This window comes from Pieris rapae, chromosome 20, assembly GCF_905147795.1.
Source record: "Pieris rapae chromosome 20, ilPieRapa1.1, whole genome shotgun sequence".
Classification (NCBI taxonomy): Eukaryota; Metazoa; Arthropoda; class Insecta; order Lepidoptera; family Pieridae; genus Pieris; species Pieris rapae.
Window position 1 is genome coordinate 215,044 of NC_059528.1, and position 23,482 is coordinate 238,525.

The 23,482-nt window shown below is 32.7% G+C and overlaps 1 protein-coding gene across 6 annotated transcripts in view; it reads right to left on the bottom strand.

Annotated features, from left to right (window-relative positions):
• LOC110996068 (zwei Ig domain protein zig-8) overlaps positions 1 to 22,655 on the bottom strand; it is a 140,400-nt gene extending 117,745 nt beyond the window's left edge. For all 6 annotated transcript variants that reach the window (XM_045632585.1, XM_045632584.1, XM_045632583.1 and 3 more), the window contains exons 1-2: positions 22,505 to 22,655; positions 1,874 to 1,984 (exon numbers count right to left, since the gene is read on the bottom strand). In XM_045632585.1, coding sequence (XP_045488541.1) covers positions 1,874 to 1,937 — 64 coding nt within the window. In that variant the 5' untranslated portion in view covers positions 1,938 to 1,984; positions 22,505 to 22,655. The remainder of the gene's footprint in view (positions 1 to 1,873; positions 1,985 to 22,504) is intronic.
• Positions 22,656 to 23,482: the final 827 nt, after the last annotated feature.

Here is a 23,482-nt window from a genome sequence, read left to right on the forward strand (position 1 = left end):
TTTGTTCTTTTTTCCCTTCCCTTCCCTTTCTTCTTATGACATATCTTCTTGTATTTTTAACTGTACATACTGTTTTATAAAACCAAAGGTTACAATATTGACGTCGATGAAACACATAACTCTAGAATGACGTAATCGGTTTAAGTGGTAACGTTTTCAAATCCTTTTGTTTAGACTTGAAAATATTTATAATTGATTTAATTATTGTTTCCAATTAAAATAGCAATTAATTCCGATACAGGGGATCGGAATTGAAATTATTAATTCACAACAATCCCAGCTGTTATTATGTTTGTTTAGCAAATTAAATTATATAACTTTACTTGAGAATTAACGAGTATATCTGTTTGTTTTCGAACGAGAAGGGCTATTTGTGCTAAAGTTATTACAAACGAAACTTTTACAATTTATAACTGAGCACTTCGCCGCTCAGATTCCATTTGTTTTCATATCAAATTTGCCAAAAGCTTTGATCTACGAAAGGCAATTCCTAGATTCTTACAAATTGATGAGTTTTGATTTGCGACTAACACAAAGGAGGAGTTCCTCGCTAAGTTTATACACCTCTGATGTGACTCGCAGGAAATGAAATGAAGAACATATAGTACCAGAGTATTTTTGTTAGTAGTTCGTTACCTATGCAAGTAAATTTAACTCTATACTTGAACATTATTTAAAACTACAATAGTGTTTTTTAGATACAGATAAAATCAATTCAGTACAATTAAATATATTATTTAGTATTTCTTTCATAAACTTAAAAATATAATATTCATGTATTTTTTATTGAGAAAGGTATAAATCCTTTGCAGCACTAATTATGAATGGGCATGGCGATTGGTCTTTGCAGTAAAACTAATCCAGCAAAACAATTATGGGAATAGTCAGTGAAGCGAATTTAAAAGTCCTAAAACAAAACTGACCCCGGTATTTACTAAAACAAAGCTTCGGAACGGATTTGTGTGGAAGGTAAGCCCAGGTTTTATGAAAGCCTACGTGGCTGCACGGCAATCCCGTCCCGATAGCCGCTTATGCTGAGCCTCTTCTAAAATATGCGATACGGCTCCCGGCTCCCGGCTCGGTGGCTCCTCGCTGACTGCACTCGAATAGCCACGCACATTCTCTATTTACTTAACCGTGTATGACTACATCTTCACATTGAACCAACTAAAATATAAAATATAGTGTTGACAATACATCAATTCGTATTGAATAACAAGAAATCGCGAGGGCATTGAATCTCTCTGACAATAGCCTTCCATAAAATGTTCAACTTCAAAGTATAAGCGATAAAGTTATCTGGTTTCAATTTCTTCGCAAAGTCGGATATTGAAATGAAAAATCAAACATTGACGAACTAATAGTAAAATAAGATAGATTGTGTGTAATGGGTATAGTCAGTATCTTGTATGATATATCATTAAAATATGCAAATTAAATATAATTTGCATATTGTTATATGTTTTCAAGCAATAGCTTGAAAACCCAATTTAACATTTAGTAAGAAAATTTTTATTATATATTTCTGTGTTAAAACTTTGTTTGATGCCGAGATTATCTCGAGCTACGGATCTCTAAGAGATTCGGGTAAAATTGTAAGTCGAGGGACGATCTTATTGAAATTGAGGGACAAGAAAGGTCCAAATGAATAACTAAACTCTGCTGAATTTTTTGCTATGTTTGAAAGTTAGATGGCGAGCCGTATTGTGCGCCGGCGCTACTCGTTACGTATTTATGCATGAGATACGATGTGACCACATTCACTTGGCCACCTTTTATTCGTTTTTAGTAATTCATATTCATATACAAGCTGCATTATTGATATATACGATGCAAACCGTAACTTATAAGATAATGCTGAAGTGGTACATACCAGGCGGGGAGAGGTGGGTCAGACAGAGCAGCAGCAGGCGCGCGAAGGGCTGCGCTCGAACCATCGCTCGCTAACGCCGCGCGCGAACGCCGCGCATACCAAACACCACACCTGGAATTGTCGACAACAAAATTTTCATTTTACTGGTAGATAGATATGAAAAAAGAAACATCCTAGGACTACTATTTATGAAAGGCAGTGACCTGGTCCCAGAACTGTTATTACTTAGCCGTTTAGTAATTAAAACTAAACCTTTCATAATAAAATATAATATATTGTTTAAACTTAGTACATCGCCTGCGATGACGTATATATTATTGCACGGGCCATTTGTTTTCCGTGATATCGCTTTCGATATGAAACGCTGCAAGCTTTATTGTCATTATAATTTACTTTGCAAATTAAAATCGTCAATAACTGCACAAATTAATCCGCAATATGATTCCACAAAATTTATTACACCTGAAATTAAAGTCCATGCTATAAGCACTTAATTGTAAAACGTCCCCAATTTCATAGTGGGCATCGCTATTTTCTTAAAACCGCAGGTGCATATTATACTGAATGACTCGGTGTGTTATTAATGTAACGCCATAACCGACACAAAAACACTGAGCTAAAACAATAAAGCCAAACAAAGTTGGCATAAATGATAATCTCAAAGCGAAAATGCTCAAAGTATGACATCGCTCCCATTCTCCAGTTTTGGGACAAAGATTAAAAACTTTATTCGTACAGAGAATCGCTTAATCAAAACGTCCTCAGACAAAAGCTGTGAAAACAAGCAAAATATTATTTTAATGCTCTAAGCGGATCTTCAAGCTTCTTTCGCTCAATTCTTACAATTATATTATGAATTACGCCGAGTTCACCTAATCCTATTTCAGAATCCTAATTAGCCTGGATAGAAGAAATCGTGAATTCTTCACATAATTTTCTAAACATGTCTGCGAAAGACGGTTTGATGGTTCTTTTTGAAGGTAGGTCCTCATTAGAATGTCTTGAGAGTGTCTCGACAGCGCGTGTCTATTCTTTCCTCGGCATTGTCGGCGAAAAGAGGGACCGATATCTTTATTTGAATTGAAAATACCTTTTTTCTTAACTCAGGTACTTTCATCTCCGACCAAGCCCTACTTCGTTAAGTATTTATTGTTTTTAATTTATATCGAACATTCATATTCGCAACCATATTACAAATATGAAATAATATAAAATCTCTTTCCCGAGAACTTGCAGATCACATCGATGCCAGGATACTTTTCCTGTTTCCTGATGAATGTTAAGATTCACCACTGTACAGATATTTCATATTTAGATTTTGTTTTTATTTCAATTTAGAGTGAATTCAAATTTAAGGTAAAGTCATACACATTAGCAAACTTAAGGTGCCAAAGCCTAAAGTACAATTGTGCCAAACATTGTACAGTACTAAGATAAATAAATTTAAATATTTTATTTTCTAAGTTGAGAGATATGAAGCCACACGGAGCGGTGCGCTGTCGATAACCGAACTTTCCACTTTCGCAGCGGTTTCCCGTTTCCCAACTCATTACCGCTAAAAATAAACTTTATGAAAGGATTCACTGGCCCCACTTATTTCAGGGACTTTTCAACTCTTCGTCTATACGATACTCGATCTCAAACTGTGAACTTAACGAGAACTCAGACGGACTTTTATAATTTACTTACGTCTGGGAAACAGTAACGAATCATTTACTGCATAGCCTATATATATAATATATATAGGCTATGCTGTAAATGATTAATGATATAATATAACGGCCTCTTAGTCAAAAAATATTAATGTACTGTAATACCTAATAAACACTAATAAAGGCGACACAATTTTCACTGAACAATGCAAAGGTAAGACTGGTAATATTAACATATAAATATTTTGTCCTCCTCAACGACTGAACCCATTTTGATCATTATACTTATGAAATTTTGTATGTGAGTTAAAGAAGAAGAATTTATTTATTAATTAATTTTTTTGGGGGTGTAAGACGTGTATTGGCTCCGCTAGCAATACGCTTCTGCCTTTCGGTAGAAATACACGAAGTTCACAGCACGCCACCGCAGCAAAAATTCTGGTTACGATTTAGAAATCCGTCGCCGGAATTTGATGATATTATTATTTATTGATTGGTTAGGTGAGGTAAGTTTATTAATATTTTATTTAAATAACTGTTTCCGGTGCGTGAAAATGGTTAGGGGTCATTCTAAAACTTGCAAACCATTAAATATTTGCCTCGGTGGCGTTAATACATAAGTACCAAAAATAAATTAAATATAATAAAAGTACAATAAGTATTAAATGGAAAATTGCCAAATCTCGAAATAATTAATTTGAATAGACGAGTTACGCGATATGAAAACGCAAAAGAGACAGAAAGGAAACCTTCAACAATATTTAAACAAAAATTTGTTGATATTGATTAGTTCGTGTATAAAACATAAATATATATTGTCTTATATTTATATATGAGTTTTGTTTAAGTAAAAATCTGAAATATCCTGTATAGAAACGGAATACATATGAAATATTAGGATATTATATGTATTTGTGGCTAGGACTATTACCGGAGTGCCATTGAACGGAATCCAAATATGATGAATGACTCGATATAATATTTCAAATAATATATATTTCCTAGTGTTTTCCTTAAGCGATGGTATTTTATAAAGACAAGGAAATATACTTAACGCTTTTGTAAGACGTACCTACTATTCTGACCCATTTAAAGGTTCACGAGTACCATTGATCTGCTAGCCGTACTATAATAAATTTGAGTTTAAATAATATAGCAGGTGTTTTACAACTGGTTTTTTTCCTGGATAAATGCGACGAAACTTCACTTGATAATATTACGCAATTATGTTTGTGGCCAACTGTGTACATTATGAAATTCGAGGTTTTTAGAAAATGTTATTACACCGACACAATTTTCGTTCAGTTGCAACGAGTTGAACAGTGGTGTAGTTGTTTTGTTTTTCTCATTTTGCCGCAGCCTGAGTGATTCTTTGGCAGCGTATATAGGTCAAGGGCACAGCAAACTTTACAACGGCTACAATAAAAATCGAAAAATCACACGAAACCATTCTCTGAGGCGAATGTAGACTTTAAAACGGAATATTCAGATTAAGGTGAACCTCGTTATCATATAAGTGCGTATATTTTGTAAAAGAAATGAAATATCCAACAAAAAAGTTTAGTTAAAGTTAGTTAAAGTTTAACAACCACAAGTGGTAGAAACCAATAGTAACGCGATAACTTTGTCTAACAAATATGAATATTTTATTTGTAATACTTAAGTCGCATTAGAAGAACAGTTTAAGGTTGTTTTGAGGCAAACTTTCACTGTATTACCTTGAGACAGAACTGGAAACGTTCCTTTAACCCACGCAACAAATTGTACAAATTCATGTGATCTTGAGTGTGTGAGTGAGTGGAAGATGGAAACACGAAGAATGTGAGCTATTTCGTGTTTATTACTCAGTGTTAATGTTTAATTCGCAAACATTATAGCCCATTCGGACAAATTATTTGTTTAACGCTAGGTGCGTTTTATACGCGAAAAGTAATTTAAGTAACAAAAACAAATTTAAGAAGGCGATGGTATTCTACCTTCACACATGCAATTTTATTACTATACAATATTAAAATAGAACATAAGTCAGAATATTTACTTCCACCGTTTCTTATTAGGTCTAAAATATTAATCATATTTTTAATAGAGATGTATCGATACATAAAGCCTCATCTTATAGACAGCTGAAAAATTATTGATAACTTCAATAATAAACATGTTTCCTCGACTGGCATTGGCAAAGTAACGCGTCGTCTACGCCGTAGAGGTCATAGTGGTGACCGATTCGTATACTTTCACTAAGGAATATAACATGATTTATATCAATCCAGCAGATAATATTTCACATACATATATTTTACATTAAAAAAACTGTCGCCTAGTGTAGTAGTCAAAATATTAAATATAGGTGTTTTTAATAATTTACGTAGCACATGCTTAATTCCCATCTTCCATTGTCTGTATTCAATGAATAAATCATACAAATTTTAATGATTTCAATTTCCTGCTGGTTGTACTTTTGCCCGTTAAAAATGAAAACATTCTCACGCTGATTCGAAGTAACTGTCTTGTAAAACATAGTTAAAACGTTATATTGTCTAATATAACGTTGTTTCTATTTTGTTATCAATAATTTTAATATGATTATATATAGCATAGAAAATAGTAACAGTATAAAGTATCATATTCGTTTGATTATCGTGATATAGCTGAATGAGTGAGAATAGATAGAACTCGGCCATAGTGACAAATGCTGCCTTTATCTCTGCTCTAATTATTTTATTGTAACCAAATTAATTTTTATAGCAAAACGTGGCAAAGATTGGTGTTGTGCTTTTATATATATATATTATACGTACTATATATCTTAGCACAGTTAAACTTTGTTTAGTAATGGCATGATCCATGTACCAGTAATAAATAAAATATTTAACAATGCGACCGGATAAACGGATAAGTGGATGAGCTACATTTATGATCTATTTATGATCCTTGGATCGCCATCATTCATCTTGTACTTAATTAACTACCCTCGTAACTCGAACAGATTGAGTTCTTGTCTTTATGAATCGATCCGTCAATAAAAAAGGTCCCTTTTGAACCACGTATGCGATACACAAGTTTTATGATGAAATCACGATTTATAACATGTAATGAGAGGAGAAATTCTGTTAACGGGTATTTGTAAGTGAATCTTTTTGATTTTGTATTGATTTATTAAGAGGAATGGCTGTCCTTTTATTAATTCACCTTATTTTCAATAACATGAATCATTAAACGGAAATGGTATTATTATTTATTTCGCAAAAGTTTGATATTTAGAAGTATTGAGTAGGTAACGTTTTATTTTAGCGATCGTGAATATTGTTGAGGAAAATTTTTGTATCGTAAACTTATAGTTTTACCGCCAGGGCGCACCCGGGCCTCTGATATTGATGTGCCTTCATTACCCGAAGGAATTTTTTTTACTACAGATGAAAAATGATTTCAGATGGAATCTTTTTTCTATTTCGTTTCCAAATATATGTGCTTTTCATAAATTTTGTTCCACATTTAATGCAGTTACTAAAAAGAATTCAAAATACATTTGAGAACAAAATTTTCCTGTTAAAATCCTGATTACTCATTAAACTATTCACTTGGGCGCGTGAAATAATACTTGTTAGTTAAGCTTATTTCAAACAACGGCAGTTCGCAGCGGCGATAAAAAATCTTAATAAAATTGTAAGTTTACTGTAAATTAAAGCCTCGGAGGTTTTTCATCCATTGTTCCGAAAGTGGACAATAAAAGTGCTTTGTGTTCACGACGAATAAGTGGTTTGAAAAATGAGAAAGCAAAACATAACTTGACGGTAACTTTGTTTGAGTCGCTTTTGACTTCGTCGACAATGCACTTGCACTTTTGTAAAATTTGTCAATAGATTACGTTTTAAAGCGAGCCGAACCGTGCCGTCTACTTGTCGAATACAACAGGACCTGTGATATCTTCATATCATGAAAACTCCTAATTTTACGTTTACATCACATATCTTTTCCCGTATAAAATATAACATTATGGGCATAGAGTAATAGAAAAGTAATAAATCCATGCAAGTACGTTACGAGACTCTTTTATGTTACGAGACGTCGGGCAGGATTCGAACCTGCGATTGATTGATGGTGCTCGCTTCGATCGAGACTATTTCCAATACTCGAAGCTATTCTAAATTTTTCCTGACTTTTATCTTTAAACTTTTATTGCACAGGAATACGTAATGTACAGAATACAGAATATGAAATGTACGATCAAATTCTTCCTACATATTTGACTTGTATAATCATTTATTAAGAATGTACATGTATATTTTATGTACATTACGTCCAAAACAAAGATTAATTATTCGATGTTTACAAGAAAATTTGATATAGATCAGTATAAAATGTATCTACACATATTTAGTGCATTTAACTTATTCATTTGAACTCTATTAAAAGTTTATAGAATCATATCATGTATAAAGGTATAAATAATATTTTAAAAGTTTTATAACATTTAGTAGAAACAAAAAAAATACCGCTACAAGATGAACGGTGCAAAATGTCATCCATCATACTACTTCAGGGAGCTGACATGGAATTTTGTCAAGAAACACCATCTAAGGGAATTCTTAGAAAACAACTTTACACTCTTTAATTACTCTTTGATTATATCAACGTTTGTGCCGTGAGGTTTTCTCTAAAAAATAATTTTAATTTCGTCATACGCGTTTTGATAGAACGGTTACAAGTTGTATGATTTCTTTTATAATACAGTGTAATCAATAGTATGCAATAAAGAAATAAAAAAAGTCCAACCAACCGAAGCTAGGAAAAGATTTTTAGTTTTTAGTCATTTTGATATTGTGTTAAGTCTGTGCGTGACAAAGCTCTAACTATTCCGTGTTCCGGCTCGTTTACTTAGCATTTGATCTCGTTTCGCAAACGGAATGAGGTCAGAAAACAAAAAGCGGAATATTTCCGTAAGACACCCGTCGCGATACTCATAATGAACTCTATTAATAACGATCATGACGCTTTATCTATGGAACATATTTTTAAATTGCCGTTGCTCGGATAGATCGCTTAAACGCTGATTTATTTTTAACAAGTGGCTTTCAAAATGTACTAATTTTAACCGTCTCTATTAATCGCCATGATGGTTTGCGCATTGTTGGCCGGCTGTAATTTTAGACGAAGTGAACCACTACTAACTAATAGTCTAACTAAAATATTCAACTGTAATTTTTTTTTTATTTTTTTTTTATTTTCACATTAAGGTACAGAAACAGAAAACAGACTGACTACATACATAAAATTATTACATACTAAACAACATTTAAAAATCTGACTTCCAGTTATATCTGTACACAGCATTTACACTAAATATCAACTAAACAACATACACATATCAAACCGAATGACAAAAATATAAAAAAAAAACAAGAGAAAAAATATATCTATACATACACACACACATGTTTATATACATATACGTTAATCAATTAAATTAGTAATTAAGGTTGCAAGTATTTACTATGAACTATCTTTTTAAATTTACAAATATTATTGTGAAAAATATCAACCTCAGCACATACAGCATTATAATATTTGCACATTCTTACGAGCGGAGCATTCTGGGAAACATTGTTATCAGTCATAGGTATAACAAATAATTCCTGGATGCGCACAGAACGCGTCGGTACCTTGATCTCCAGCCTCTCCAAAAGGCAGGTGTCAAATGAGCCATTTGCTATTTTATGCAAAGTGCACAGGTCGCTCATCCACCTCCTCCTTTCAAGACTTACCATTTGAAAGTGGGCAAGACGCTGGTCATATTGTTTTATTTTTCGCCTAAGACCATACTTATAGCACAATGCTCTGACAAACCGCCTTTGTATAGCCTCCAATCTATCTATATGAGTTTGGTATATCGGGGTCCATACCGCCGAACAATACTCAACCATGGTTCTCACGAGAGAGCTGTATAAGATAATAAAGGAATCGGCTCGCCTGAATGGTTTAGCAGTTCTAAGAATGAAGGACAGCATCCGGCCAGCTCTGCTGCATATATCATTATAATGAGGTCTAAAAGACATAGCAGAGTCAAATAGCACTCCCAAGTCGCGAATCACCTCAACTCTATCAACTACAATACCCTTAACATTATATTTATACTGGATAGGGTTCCTACTTTTTGTAAATGTTATAACTCGGCACTTCTCAATATTCAGAACCATAAAGTTTTCATCGCACCAAGCAGAGATAGTATTAATATCCAATTGTAAGGTCTCACAATCTCTTTCATCAGATATACGTCTGAAGACTTTAATGTCGTCTGCATATGCCAAACATTCACTGCTTATTTTGCCAAGCAAGTCATTCACAAATAATAAAAAGAGTAAAGGACCCAGCTTCGATCCCTGGGGCACGCCCGATGTTGCTAAAAAAGGCACAGATTCATACCCACTCAGAGCAACCAGTTGGGTACGGTTCAAAAGGTAAGAACTTAACCATCTATATAAGTTCCCATGAATCCCCACATGCTGAGCCTTCACAAGCAATGCAAAATGGTCCACTCTATCAAAAGCTTTTGAAAAATCGGTATATATAGCGTCCACCTGCTTTTTATCATTAAATGATGAACATAAATAAGTAGAATAGCATAAAAGATTAGAGTTGGTTGACCTTCCAGTAACAAATCCATGCTGTCGTGGGCTCAATATATGTTTGAGATGGTTATACATATGGGTATAGATGAAACCCTCGAATATCTTAGCGAATAAGTTTAGAATACAGATAGGTCTATAATTCAAAACATCACCTTTGTCTCCAGATTTATACACTGGTGTAACTTTGGCTATCTTCCATAGGCTAGGAAATACTCCCTCGTGCAAAGATTTCTCAAATATAATCAATAACGGTGTAACAAGAGCAGTAGCGCAAAAACGAACAAAAATAGGTGGAATCCCGTCAAAGCCAGCACCCTTAGAGAGATCGACACTTTGTAACTTTCCTAACAATTCCTCTCTAGTTATCTGTAAATTACCAATAGAGAAGTTTGATGACGGAAAGCTAGGAAAGTAATTATTTGTGGTATTAGAAGAGTAAATTGATGAGAAATGACTAGCAAACAGGTTTACAATATCTTCACCCGTAGTACCAACCTTGTCTTGATAACACATCCGACCAGGAATATTATTGGTGATACGTTTAGATTTTGTGTAGCGCCAAAAAGCTTTTATGTTGAGTTTAACATCCTCTTCAATTCGTTCTATATATGTTCTGAAGCATCTCTTAATAACTTCCTTAGTTCTAGTTCTGAGCATAGAGAACTCGTCATAGTCCCTTGGGTTACCAAATCGCTTATATCTAATATGAGCTTTGTTTTTAGATGTAAGCAATTTAATTAAATTTTTGGAATACCATTGCGGATATTTATTGTTTGGACCATTAGACTTAGGAGTATATTTTTCTATGATTGAATGTATATTGTTGTAAAATAACAGAACAAATTCGTCACATCCCATATTGAATGAATATTCAGCCCAATCAATTTTCAATATATCCTTTCTGCAGCTTTCATAGTCAGTTTTACGAAAACATAGTTTTTTAAGCAATGTGTGCTGAATCAATGTAGAAGGAGTGGTTTGAAGTATTAGTTCAAATGTCGGATGGTTCTCATCTAGACGACTCATGTGTAAAGTCGGTAAAATTGTAAATAAGTCTGGACAGTCAGTTATAACTAGATCTAGTATTCGACCCTTATAGTTTTTATTGAAATTTAGCTGTCGCAACATAGTAACATCGAATAGGTCACACAAAGCTTTTGACTTTTCACAGCAATTGTTCAGAGGACAGCCAGTTTCAGTTGACCAGAGAACATTACCAAGATTAAAATCACCCAATATACAAGTCCTGTGATCAGACATGTCACCAACTATGCGACCACATTTCTGAATAAAATCGCAAGCTGCATTTGACGATAGATATCCAGGCAGATATGCCTATATGTAATAGTATGTAAAGCTCAAGATTATTGATACCAGCCATGTTCGTAAGAACGAGGCGCATTACGTACGTATTTTTTTATAATTTGATTTTCGCCCTAACACGAGAATTGAACCCGAGAACTTGTAACCTATAGTTAACCATGCTAACCACATTGCATCTACATCGACTACAATAAGGCAAGGTGTTTGTGACGCCTCATATTAAATTAGTGTAATAATTTAGCAAAAATTCCTTCCCTCGTAACCGTCCTAATGATAAACATTAATCTTGAATGACGTCAATAACTTTGCCGTACCCAGGTACACTCCGGCAAAAAAATGCTTTTACCTTACCAAACATATGATATGTGGGCAATTGATCTACACAAAATATATAACTTAATTTATGTATAAATTTGCTGTAAATATCCGGCGATATTTCTTGAAGGCACTCTTATTGTATCAGAAATACGATTCTCCTACCAAAGATTTTGGAAAAAGCGATCTAAAAGATAATTCGTAAAGTAGATTATTCTCATTCATAAAAATATGCTTTGAGTTACGATTTATGTATCGCACATAATCCGAATTAAAAAGACGGAATTAACGCCTTCAACATAAAAATAACATTTCATAACGGCGCTAATACATAAAAAGTTATTTTGGGTTCGTGTGTACATAATAGTAACATTATAAGAAGAGTTTATTTTAACTAGCTAATCTCTGTTACTTCTGGTTCAAATTAATCAATATATTTTCCTTGGAATGTAAAGCAAAGCCAAAAGTTAAAAATAATGCACCATCACATTACGTTTAAGTAAACCCAGATCTTATCTTATATATTATATCGATAGTGTGAATTTTTAGATTTTTAAAAACCGAGATGTGGCCTAATAGAGGAATCTATGTGGCACATATATTCAGGAAATTCTAGCCTTCAGCCTGTTCAACCGTCAATATTAAGCTTTTCATAAGTTCATCACGATTTTTAACACCACGCATCTGTTGATTATCTCCAACTTAAAAAAGTCGAATTGTTATTTTTAACGATAACTTTGCTCTCCGGAAGTGTAATGTTTACACAAATAGAACATTGACTCATGGCTGTAACACTTAACAATACTACGTAAATTATGATCAACTATAAATTTTGTTTATTGTCGGCCATTCTATTGTCTTAGTTTGCGATTGACGCTCGTAAAACCCGTTACTCCTCTGATATATTGTTTTAAGTTTCTGTTCACGGCCTTTTAAATTTCTTACATATTGTGACGTACAGCGATGGTGAACTGTTTCCACGCGGTTTGGCGTGGAAGTTTACATTAATTATGAATACACATTATAGAGGCTCATTTTACACTATGATAGCACGAACGCGGTCGTGAATAAATCTAATGTACGCATGGTAACAATAATAATTAATGATCCCAAAATACGCACGTTTATTTATAAAGCAATTATAGGACGCAGCTTCGTACCGCGGTGCTGCAACATTTATTTTCCACTTAATTCAGCTCTTGTTCCATCATTAGAATTTTGTTATTTTGATACGTATTATACGTACATCGTTTGTCACCAATTAAAGATATTTGTAGATAATTGAAATAGTTTTAAGAGGACCCTAAAAATCTCCCACTGATAGTAGATATAAGTACCACCATAGTACATGTGTAGAAATTACAATTAAGTGATTATACACATATAAGTTTCAAAAAATAATTAAACTATAATTATATTTGGTAAAAAATAACCTAGAAATGCTAAATAACTAAAAATAATGTCATCCTGAATTTTAAAGCCAATTCAACATGACCAAAGAGGTTTTTGGTCAAGTATAGATAAATAAAAATTTATAACACAATCCTACTCTTCTACATATAGTTTGGCACGAATCAAAATATTTAAACCTTCCTTCTAAGTTCGTTGCAAAGTTATATTGCCGTTATAACTTTATAATGAGTTGATTATAAGTACACGTTTAATTTAGACAAGTAACTTTACTCGTTAATCTGTACATAAATCACACTTACATTAAACAAACAAAACTTGTAATCTAAGATATTTATACCTAATACCTACGTATATTTGATACGTTAATGTTTGTGCAACGTAATATATATTTTACAATATTAGTGTGAAATAGTTATATATTTTAATGAAGCACCATAGGGATTTAAAAGTTATCATATGAATGATATCTATAAAATGGATGATTAAACATTGAGATAATAAAAAAATGTTTTTATTAAAATTACGCAAGCCCTTAAAAACGTTGTTTATTAATGTAAAGTTAAAAGATTACTTAGAATTTCCTCAACAAAGTATGAACAGCGAAGTGTAATGGGTGCAAAATATATAAGTTTATGACGGTTCGCGTTTCTTAGAAAGCTCATACGAGTTTTGCGAACTAATAGCTATTTCGAAGCAGGTATTTCTTTGTGGTGAAAATAGACCGGGGCCACAGGAATAGCACAGGATATTGCTTAGAACTATCAACAGACATGAATGTACTAGTGTTCAACGTATTACCTGATTTTCTGTTAACATTCGTACTTTTACATCCGTTTGTAACTGTATTTTATTTATAAAATGGACCATGATTTATTTACACCTATAATACTTGTCAATAAATTCAAAAAAGTCCCAAATGTCTATCAAATTCCACCCTACATAATCTCACCATAACTTATAAACATCAGAGACCAGATTTCGTGTCAATGTGACATCTGTCAACCTTCGAACTTCTCTTTGAGTCGCAATATTAAATATTTATCACACCTCTTCAAATATAATAAGAAAGGCACAATACGAACTTTATATGTGGCCTCTCTGTGGCTTCAATTTTTTCTTTTATTAAACCGACCTTATATCAAAATGTACATACAATCTTATGCAGATAAGGAAGTTTAATGAGTATTCCTTTGAAAAGGCATCGCCAACTCCATTTTGTAATAGAAGGAAACTCGGACGGCCAACTTGTATATATTATTATAGATCCTTTAATATCATATTTGCTATTTTTATTTTGTAACAAAATAATATAATTATTACAATAACAACATCTTAGGAGTATTTAAACAGCTCTTACATTAATTTATTTCTTAACTAGTAGAAAAATTTGCCATTTGTTTATTTTAAATATTTAACACGTCCTAGTAATGAATTTTATTTTAAATACCTTAAAATAAAATTGAAACTACAAGAGTTTGTAAACCGAATCAATAACATTCTTAGAAACATTCCGATGCGCAGCGGCGTTCGATTGCTTCGGTGCCACCCAGGGCAGACGCGTTGTTATCTATGCACTAAGGCATTTCCTCATTTCGCTCACTTCCCTCTGACCCACTCAATGCTTTAAGTAATATTCAAATTGTAGTATTTACCTTTTCAATCTATATTCGACGGTGGCATTAAAGTAGCAATGTGTAAACAAACGTGAAAAGCCTCTACACAAATTCCATCCTACTTTCAATAGAATCTCTCATTTAGTGAGATTCGCAGTGCTATGAATTTCATTGAAAACCCAATATGTGATATTAGTCCGCTTTACCATTAATACGATGCTTTGACTATGGACAGAAAATATCCATAAACTGTATCGGTTTGTTTTGTATTTGGTGAGATAATTAAAAAAGTAATGTGATCTGTTGGATAGTTCAATGTGGCAGATTTTTCTAAAAGAATATTACATTTCTCGTCCGAATTACTCTTCTTTCTACGTAAAGTTTCTATGTAAATTTAAATGAACCACAGCAAAATCGTTGCGATGTAAACCAACAATTAAAGTACGAAACGATTTCGATATAAAATACAATAGTTTACTTTAAAACCCAGATGTTGGTGTCAAAGCAAGTGATTTAAAATTCCGCTGTGATTAAAGCGATGACAACGCTAAGAGCAAAGAATAACAACGATTAAATCGTATTCGAGCGCTTCCAAACCACTACCGACAATTTATGACTAAACAAATGTTTTAAGCACTTCAGCCCCCAGTGCCTGACAGCGTGAGACTGACACTTTCAACACCAGTGAAACATAATGCGTACGGATAGATACATGTTCATACATATTAATGGAAGCAAAACACGCAGTTAGGGGAAACAAAAATGTGTTGTGCTTTTAAGCACATGATATAAATATATATCTGTATAGGTAATATTTTTTAAACGTTTTTACATTTACTTCACGGAACTCATGCGATCAGTTTTCGGATCTTAGACTTTACAATTATTAAAGTCCCAGTACGAACTCACGATCTAAAGGTAGAATATAAACACACAGTAGGTAACTTGTTAATCTGATATAACCCAATACGGTGTTCAGAGCTTTGTCCAAGGTATAATATGTCTACCAATATATTTCATGTTTATAGCTTAATACAATAGGAAGTATACACTTATGAAGGAATAATCAAATATTGAATGTTATATAATATAATGTGACTGTTTGTTAAAGAAAATATAAAATCGTCCATACATTATAAAATAGTAAAGTTAGATATGAAAGTATTAAAAAGGATTGTGTTATATCATATTTGAAATTCATGCATTCATTAATATTTACTGATTAACGAACTTAATTACAAGCTTGCACTAGAGTAATATAGAGTGGAATCAAATGTTAAAATTAACAATATCAGGGATGCGGAAGTGCAAATAATAAAACACAGATACTACGTCGTCGATAATACTAATTAATTACCAATGAAGATTTTTGCCAATGACAAATATAATATGTATTACAAAAAACAGCCGGTGTCTAAAGTTTTATTGATTGTCAGCGGGTGGTTTTCTACGCTGTTTACCTTGAGTGGCTAGTGTTAACTGCGCAATATGGGTTAGCAACCTTAGAGATAAAATGGCACGTTTCGCTTCTATGCTAACTTACTGTTATATGGCACTACACGCGAGGCTTTGCTGCATAAAGTGTGAATAGTATAATGATGTAATGATGCGCCGTGCACCGACGGGAGTTGATTATGACGCATGACTGCTCAAACGACCACTAATACGTGCTAGGGCCGCTTTGTGTTTGCCGCAAATACGAGTACATATTGCTTTTAAGCGTTTAGGTCTTTATTGATTTTCTAATATATATCGGATATTCATTTCTAAGCTACAAATCATTCCGACATGATATGATTTAGTATTTCAGTGCAAGTAATCATCAAACTTTTGAATTTAGTTCGATAGCTTAAAGTTCAACCTATTATTAAATAACCGATTATAATCAATTTAATGACGCCCGAGTGAAATATAATAATTCAAATGTATTCAATTCAGCAATCATAGCGGCACGCCCCTCGAAATTGCTTCGTTAAGCAACATTGAATCGCCGAATTCATTTCGTATAACGTAGGTGACAAAAACAATAGACAGAATTTAATTTCCTGCTCAGAGAATTATCATTTTTATCCCTCGGATATTGTGCTTCAAGAGCTGGATTTCTTTCGAAAGAAATCGATTTGAATCCCTAATATTATTTAGCAATAACGAAATGACGATGCGAATAGACGAATGTCATGTACATGTCAATTAATTTAAAAAAAAACTTAATAAAAAGTGGTTATGTTTTATTTATTTATTAAGTCAACAATATCATACATATTACGAAATCTACTGATTATTTTATAAAATCTTCTATCTAATATGTTTGACAATTTAATTTAATTAAAAACATATACAACATAAGACAAACACACAATAAAATGAAATTACCAAGAATGGTTGGTAAAGCAGAAAAAAAATCATCAGCAAAACAGCGAATTAGGTTCGAGGAGCAAAACAGCAGCAATTTTATTAATAATTCTATAGATTTCATAGGTCTTTTCTGCGATGGCTGAGTTTATAATACCCACACATTTTCATTGAATTTTTAAATTATTGTTTGGCAGCTCTCGGTCTATCGATGGAATGCAATTTTTATTCCAGTTTTAATGTAAGATTCGTTTAGAGCTGAAAGGGCCGGTTTTTAATCTAGAGCCTGTTTCCTTATTGCATTATGGCGGTTTTTATTAAATTTTATCGGTTCTTTTAAACGAATTTTTGAAAACATGACTGTTACTTATTGAAAATATAGAATTTAAATTCTGACAGCGTTGTGATATAAATGCAAAATACAAACGCCAGTTTTAAAATGTTGTTTAAAGTCAAGTTAAATTAGCTTCTTCGCGCGACATTCCTTTGTAAGCATTAATATTATAGCTATGAAAAAGTATTTATTTGTTGAGTATTTTACTTCAACTTATTTTGAAAAATATCTGAAACATCCTTTAAAGACTCGAGATTCTTTTGCTATCAAATTCCGAACTGATTTGTATCGGTTTCAACATTTTAAAGGGTTTTCTATTTAGTTAGTTGTTATAATTTTATACGTATTCTTTTGACGTGAAGTTTTAACCATGCTTTTAATATGTATTAAAAGCATGGTTAACATTATGACTACACAATAGTTCTTTTTTAATGTTATTACATGGGCAGAAAAACTTAAATCTATAATGTAAGGAGACACAAGAGGGGAGAGTATAGGGCGACAAATGACCTCTGAGAGTGCTCACGTGAGGATTTATCGTCCGACTGTAACGAGACGCCTACCATCTAGTCACCATAATATCGTTTAGTTCAAATTTTCAGTAAAAAGTGAAGAATAAGGAGATAAGTTATTTTTCAATCACGCAAAAATTACTGGATAGTTAATTATGGACTCGTTTTCATACGCTAGCACATCACATGGTTACTTTCGTATTTATCAAAATCTACAAACGTATTCATGTATCAATTCTATTGTGTATATGTGTTATTGTAATACAAATAACTAAAGTCTGTTTATAACCTAAGTGATGTATGAAAAGGATTAATAAAAATCTTTATATAGAATAATATAAATAATAAATTGGGGAAAGTTATTGTTTTAAATGTTAGTAAATTTTATATTTTTGGGCACCTAAATATTGTACGTTACTGCATTATTTTGCTAATACTTCAAAGGCCTAAGTGCTGCCTTTATTTATATTTTAACGGGCGTCTCTGAGTCAATAAAGAACACATAAATAAGTCGATGTCGTAAAGTGATATTTACTGCTCCCGATGCGGTTAATTTAATAGTATATTAGTGTCACCCGTGTGTGGATTAGAATAACTTTATATATAGATATATGTAAAGATTATCTTCAGGCACGAAACGTCCACGAAAAGGTTCTACAGTATTTATATTGAATTATCACGAAATCGTACCCACTTAAATTGTTTAAGTATGATTTAAACCTAAATAAACTCAATTATTAAACAAAATAATTCATTGCTGACCTGGCTCAGCATCGGCTGTAGATATAATTACAAATACTTTCAGTTTTGGACCAAAAGGAAGGGATATCTGCTTCATAAGACGGAATATTAAAAAAAACCCACATAATTGTACTTTAATTTAAATAGACAAAATACACAAATGTATAAATTTTAATACAGTATTATTCGTCAATAGTTTAATATAGTGTAGTATCTTAGTATTCCAATCTCCGCTGTATCTGCCTCCGCTGCATCGCAAAATCCACTGTATCTTTCTAGTACAGAAAATATTAATAATATATTACAAACACACAAATTACCTGTATGGTGGCATATAAAGTACTTATCGATTTGGAGATTTGAAATGAAATTATTAATTACAAGTATCACTCATATGTAAACGCTGTACATATCGATGCAATGAAAATAACTATGAACTTAAGCTACATAACTTTTGAAACTTTGACTAAACAAAAACCAATTAATTCCATCCAATACTTTTTAATTAGGGCTTTGAATACTTCAAAGAGCGTATCTTATTTACCTCGGCACATAAGCTTCCCTTTTATTGACTTTACATGAAACTAGACCTTTTGAAAGCGATACATAAATAGAATATAACAAAATACACACAATTGTAAAATGTAAAGGTACCTTCAAACAAAGCGCGTTAGGCGGTTGGGTAATTTTAATGCGAAGATTAGTGAATTTGAGCGTACTTATTAAGTAGAGTTACTCTTGTCCAAGTTGTACTTAAAATTTGAGATTGTATTTAAATAAAACCCTTATTGTATCTTTAGAATTATAGTTAAATATGATGATTGATGATTTGTTGTGAAACAATTGAAACATTCATCAAATGTTAAATACTAACGTTAACTCGTTCTTAACTTTTTACTGATAATACTAGCTAAGTAGTGATATAATAAAATTATTTTTATGTAAATGCCATGTTCCATTGTATATATTATCAATACCTGGTTGATGATATATACTGTTAATATTTATTGACCCATTAGAAGTTAGGACAACGAAAGGAGCGAGTTAACATTGACTTTAATGACATTTTTAATTTATTCTTGAAATAAACAAAATGAAGAACAAAAGCCTATATTGAACATTTCATCCCTTACCGGTGAAAATATATAATAAAGACTACTTGATTCGGTCAACTCAAATAGAATTATTTAATTACTTAACATTTAACGTTTGTAATTAATATTTTGAATGAAGGACCCGCTTATTTCATCAGTGACTTTTCACGTCGAAACCTAAGGACTCCAGTAATTATTTGTTTACTAATAAACTAAAATAACCAATACCTTGAACTTTATTTTCGGTTTAATAAATTTAAAAAAATAAGAAGACTATGGAAAATATGTCTTATCCTGAAACAAGTCGTAATGGTCTTTGGTCGCCAAATGTTGACGAAAAAACTAGCTGGATTCGTCCAGGAAGCATGCTTAGCGCCAAATATCGACTCTTAAGGTCTAAAAATACAACGCTAATGTGGCCGCGCAAACGGCGCACTCAATTATCCCGGTTGGCTGCACCCACCCTGCCGCCGGGAACACGGCCTGTATCCTTTATTTTTATCCTACCATAATTGGATAAACATGATGTATTAATACTCCACTGACTCTAAATAAACCCTTTCCGAAATGATTCCTATTTCTTGTACGGTTTTACACAAGAATTAGGAACAAAATATATCCATTCCACCCATTAGAAAACTAAACTGGGGTTAAAAGGAGATCAGAAAGGCCTCTGCACGACACCTGCAGAATAAGATAAGGAAGATCAAAATGTATTTCATATTACGATCTAGCATAAAATAAAGTTTTGACCTCATGACGAGTCAAAAATTAAGATTTGCTTTTAGTTTTTAGTTTTTTTTTCTGTAGATGGGACTACATTGTTGCTAATAGTTTTTCCTGCTAGGGTTGCCTAGAAGAGATCGCTTGTTAGCGAATTGGCCGGCCGTTGCTTTCTCTATTTATGTTATCTGAATGTTTATAAATAAAATATACTTTACGTATTAATTTAATACATAATAATTTATAATATTTTATAAATTTAATATATAAATTAAAACATCTACTATCTATATAAAAGAAAAGTTATTGTAATGCTAATTAATGCCGCTTTTTGGTTAGAATATGTTCCAGCCATAAGTTGCAGAAGTGGTTGTAATACCTAAACCAGATATCAAATATGACTGATTTGACTACTACCTGTAATATCTATTTAAAAAAGTACATTTAAAAAGAGTTAAGACAAAACGCTAGTTAACACTCTATTAATAAAATGGAAAACATAAAATATTATTATTTACGATTACAAGTTCCACCGTGGCCCCAGTGCTGCAGAAACGCCGCGAAGCATTAATGCATGGCGGCGGTGCAACAATTTATAAATTTTTAAGCAAGCCCTGACGTACTACGTACTAATATGCTCTTACGGTATTCAACTATGGGTTTGCCCCGGAAAAAGTAATGTTTAATTTATACAAATATTCCCGAATACGGTACTCCGAGACACAGGAAACCTGCCTTGGTATGCCCGCAATGTCGGCCATAATAGACTAAACATAGAAAGCGTTGATAAAGAATTTAAATTAAATTTAAAAAATTAAACTTGAAATGAAACTTTTTTATTTATTATTTATTAAAATTAAACAAAAGGAAATTAGCATTTAATTTCCGAATAACCAATCTTATAATTTAATCCAAGGATTGAAATATTGTTGAACGTGGGAAATCTCGCGAGCCAATGGCGTCGGGTTCCGGTGGTCACTTGTCAGCGAGGCGTGAAATCGTGTAAGGTGCTTGTGGCAGCTCGAGTGCTTTCCCAATCCCCGGGAATCCAAAATATGCTTTTTGCACGAGACATGTGTAAAATTAGTTTTACATACTTATAAAACGTTTGACATTTGAAGAGTGACATATTTTAAATTTTTATATAATCTTATATTACCGTCGGAATCTCCAAACATCAAGGAGGAATTCCCAGTACCATGTTAACGTATATGTTACGATGTGTATATCATAGGTGTAAATTACAAATGTATAATTTTAATAAAACACGATACCGGAAACAGAGGACAATCGTTTATTTCCCCAGGGCAATAGCTCGTGTCAGTCCCCGACAGCACCGCTCCGGGCTGTACCATCAGTTGATTTGACCATAAAACATAAAATAATCACGGTTAATGAATGTGCGATTAATGAAATTCATTTCCTTTAGTGTGCTGGGTCACGAATTGCCATCTTGCTTTAATACTTTTTAACAAATATAGATTTAACTGTTTACGGGGCAAAGATTGTGTAGTAAAAAACATGATATATTGTACATATTTCTACTACTATGATGATTTTCTTATATTTTTGTATATGTACGAAACTTACTCGACCTATATCAACAACGTAACCTATTGCTACGTCGTAGCACTGTACGGCCGAAGGCTGTAGATAATTATGTGCCTCTACAGTGGGCGCAAGAAATTTTAGTGAAATACGTCTTCAGAGAGAATTCATTTGCATAAATATTATTCATATTATAATTTCTTGTAAATGAATTAGAAATATATATAAACATAATGAACGTTTTCTTATTTCTCAATTACGTTTACCTTTCGTATGGAATTTTAAATATGTTTCTATACACTTATTAACACTTACTGAAATAAGTATTGTTTACACTTAATAAAATGAGTAGCGATGATTCCCATTAGTATCTTAAGATACATACCTACGGCGTTTCCTGAAGCACACACACAACAGTAACACACTCACATCTCAGTAAAGACACGATACACTAGACCTAGTCATCAGGTCACCTAGTCACACAGAACTGGCTTCCGATATACAAAGGTTGCAGGAGACGCGCGCCTGAACGCGACACCGGCTCGGGACTGCCGGAGGTAAGTCCGGGGGACGCGTTTCGACCCTCCCTCTCGCCTCTCCAAAGCTTCGATACTGTTTTAGGATGAACATCATACATCATTTTTTAATGAACTATGAACTGAATTCACTATTGACCAAATTTTAATGGAGTGTAAAACATTAATTTTATTAAATATAAAATTTAATAATACGATCTTTTGAAGTGTCCGTAAAATTTGATAACCCTATATCGATAACCATTAAGTAAAAGTCCTATTTGACTAATGGCTAGATGGTATTAGTAATCTCATATTATAATGACCCTTTTTTCCATAAGAACATCATTACGAAGCAAAAACGAGGATGGAGACTAAAAAAGTCAGCACGTTTTTGTTTTATTAGGAAATTGAAGATAAACTTGGAGTTCGGAGAAACTAGAACTTTAAGTGGATATAAAAATGAATATGAGATGTAAAATTGTTGGAAGCCTGACGTTGCACTTCATTTGTGCCATTTTTACTTCTTTGCATATTTTAATGTCGTTTTACCTGACAACAAGATACAACTTACAAAGATACATAAACTTCAGTGCGATAACAGAACAACGGTCAAATGTCAATCGGGCTCTTCTAAAAGGTAACATTATTCGTATCTAATTAACGTAACGTACTTATTTTTTTTATCCTGTATCGAATTCATTAAACATTCCTAGATGTTTATTAACAAAGTCAAAGTCAAAATTCATTTATTCATATAGGAAACATAATGTACACGTATTAAGGTCAAAAAAAGTAATATTAAATGAATCTAATTTTACATTTGCTGCCAGTCTGACAGTACAACA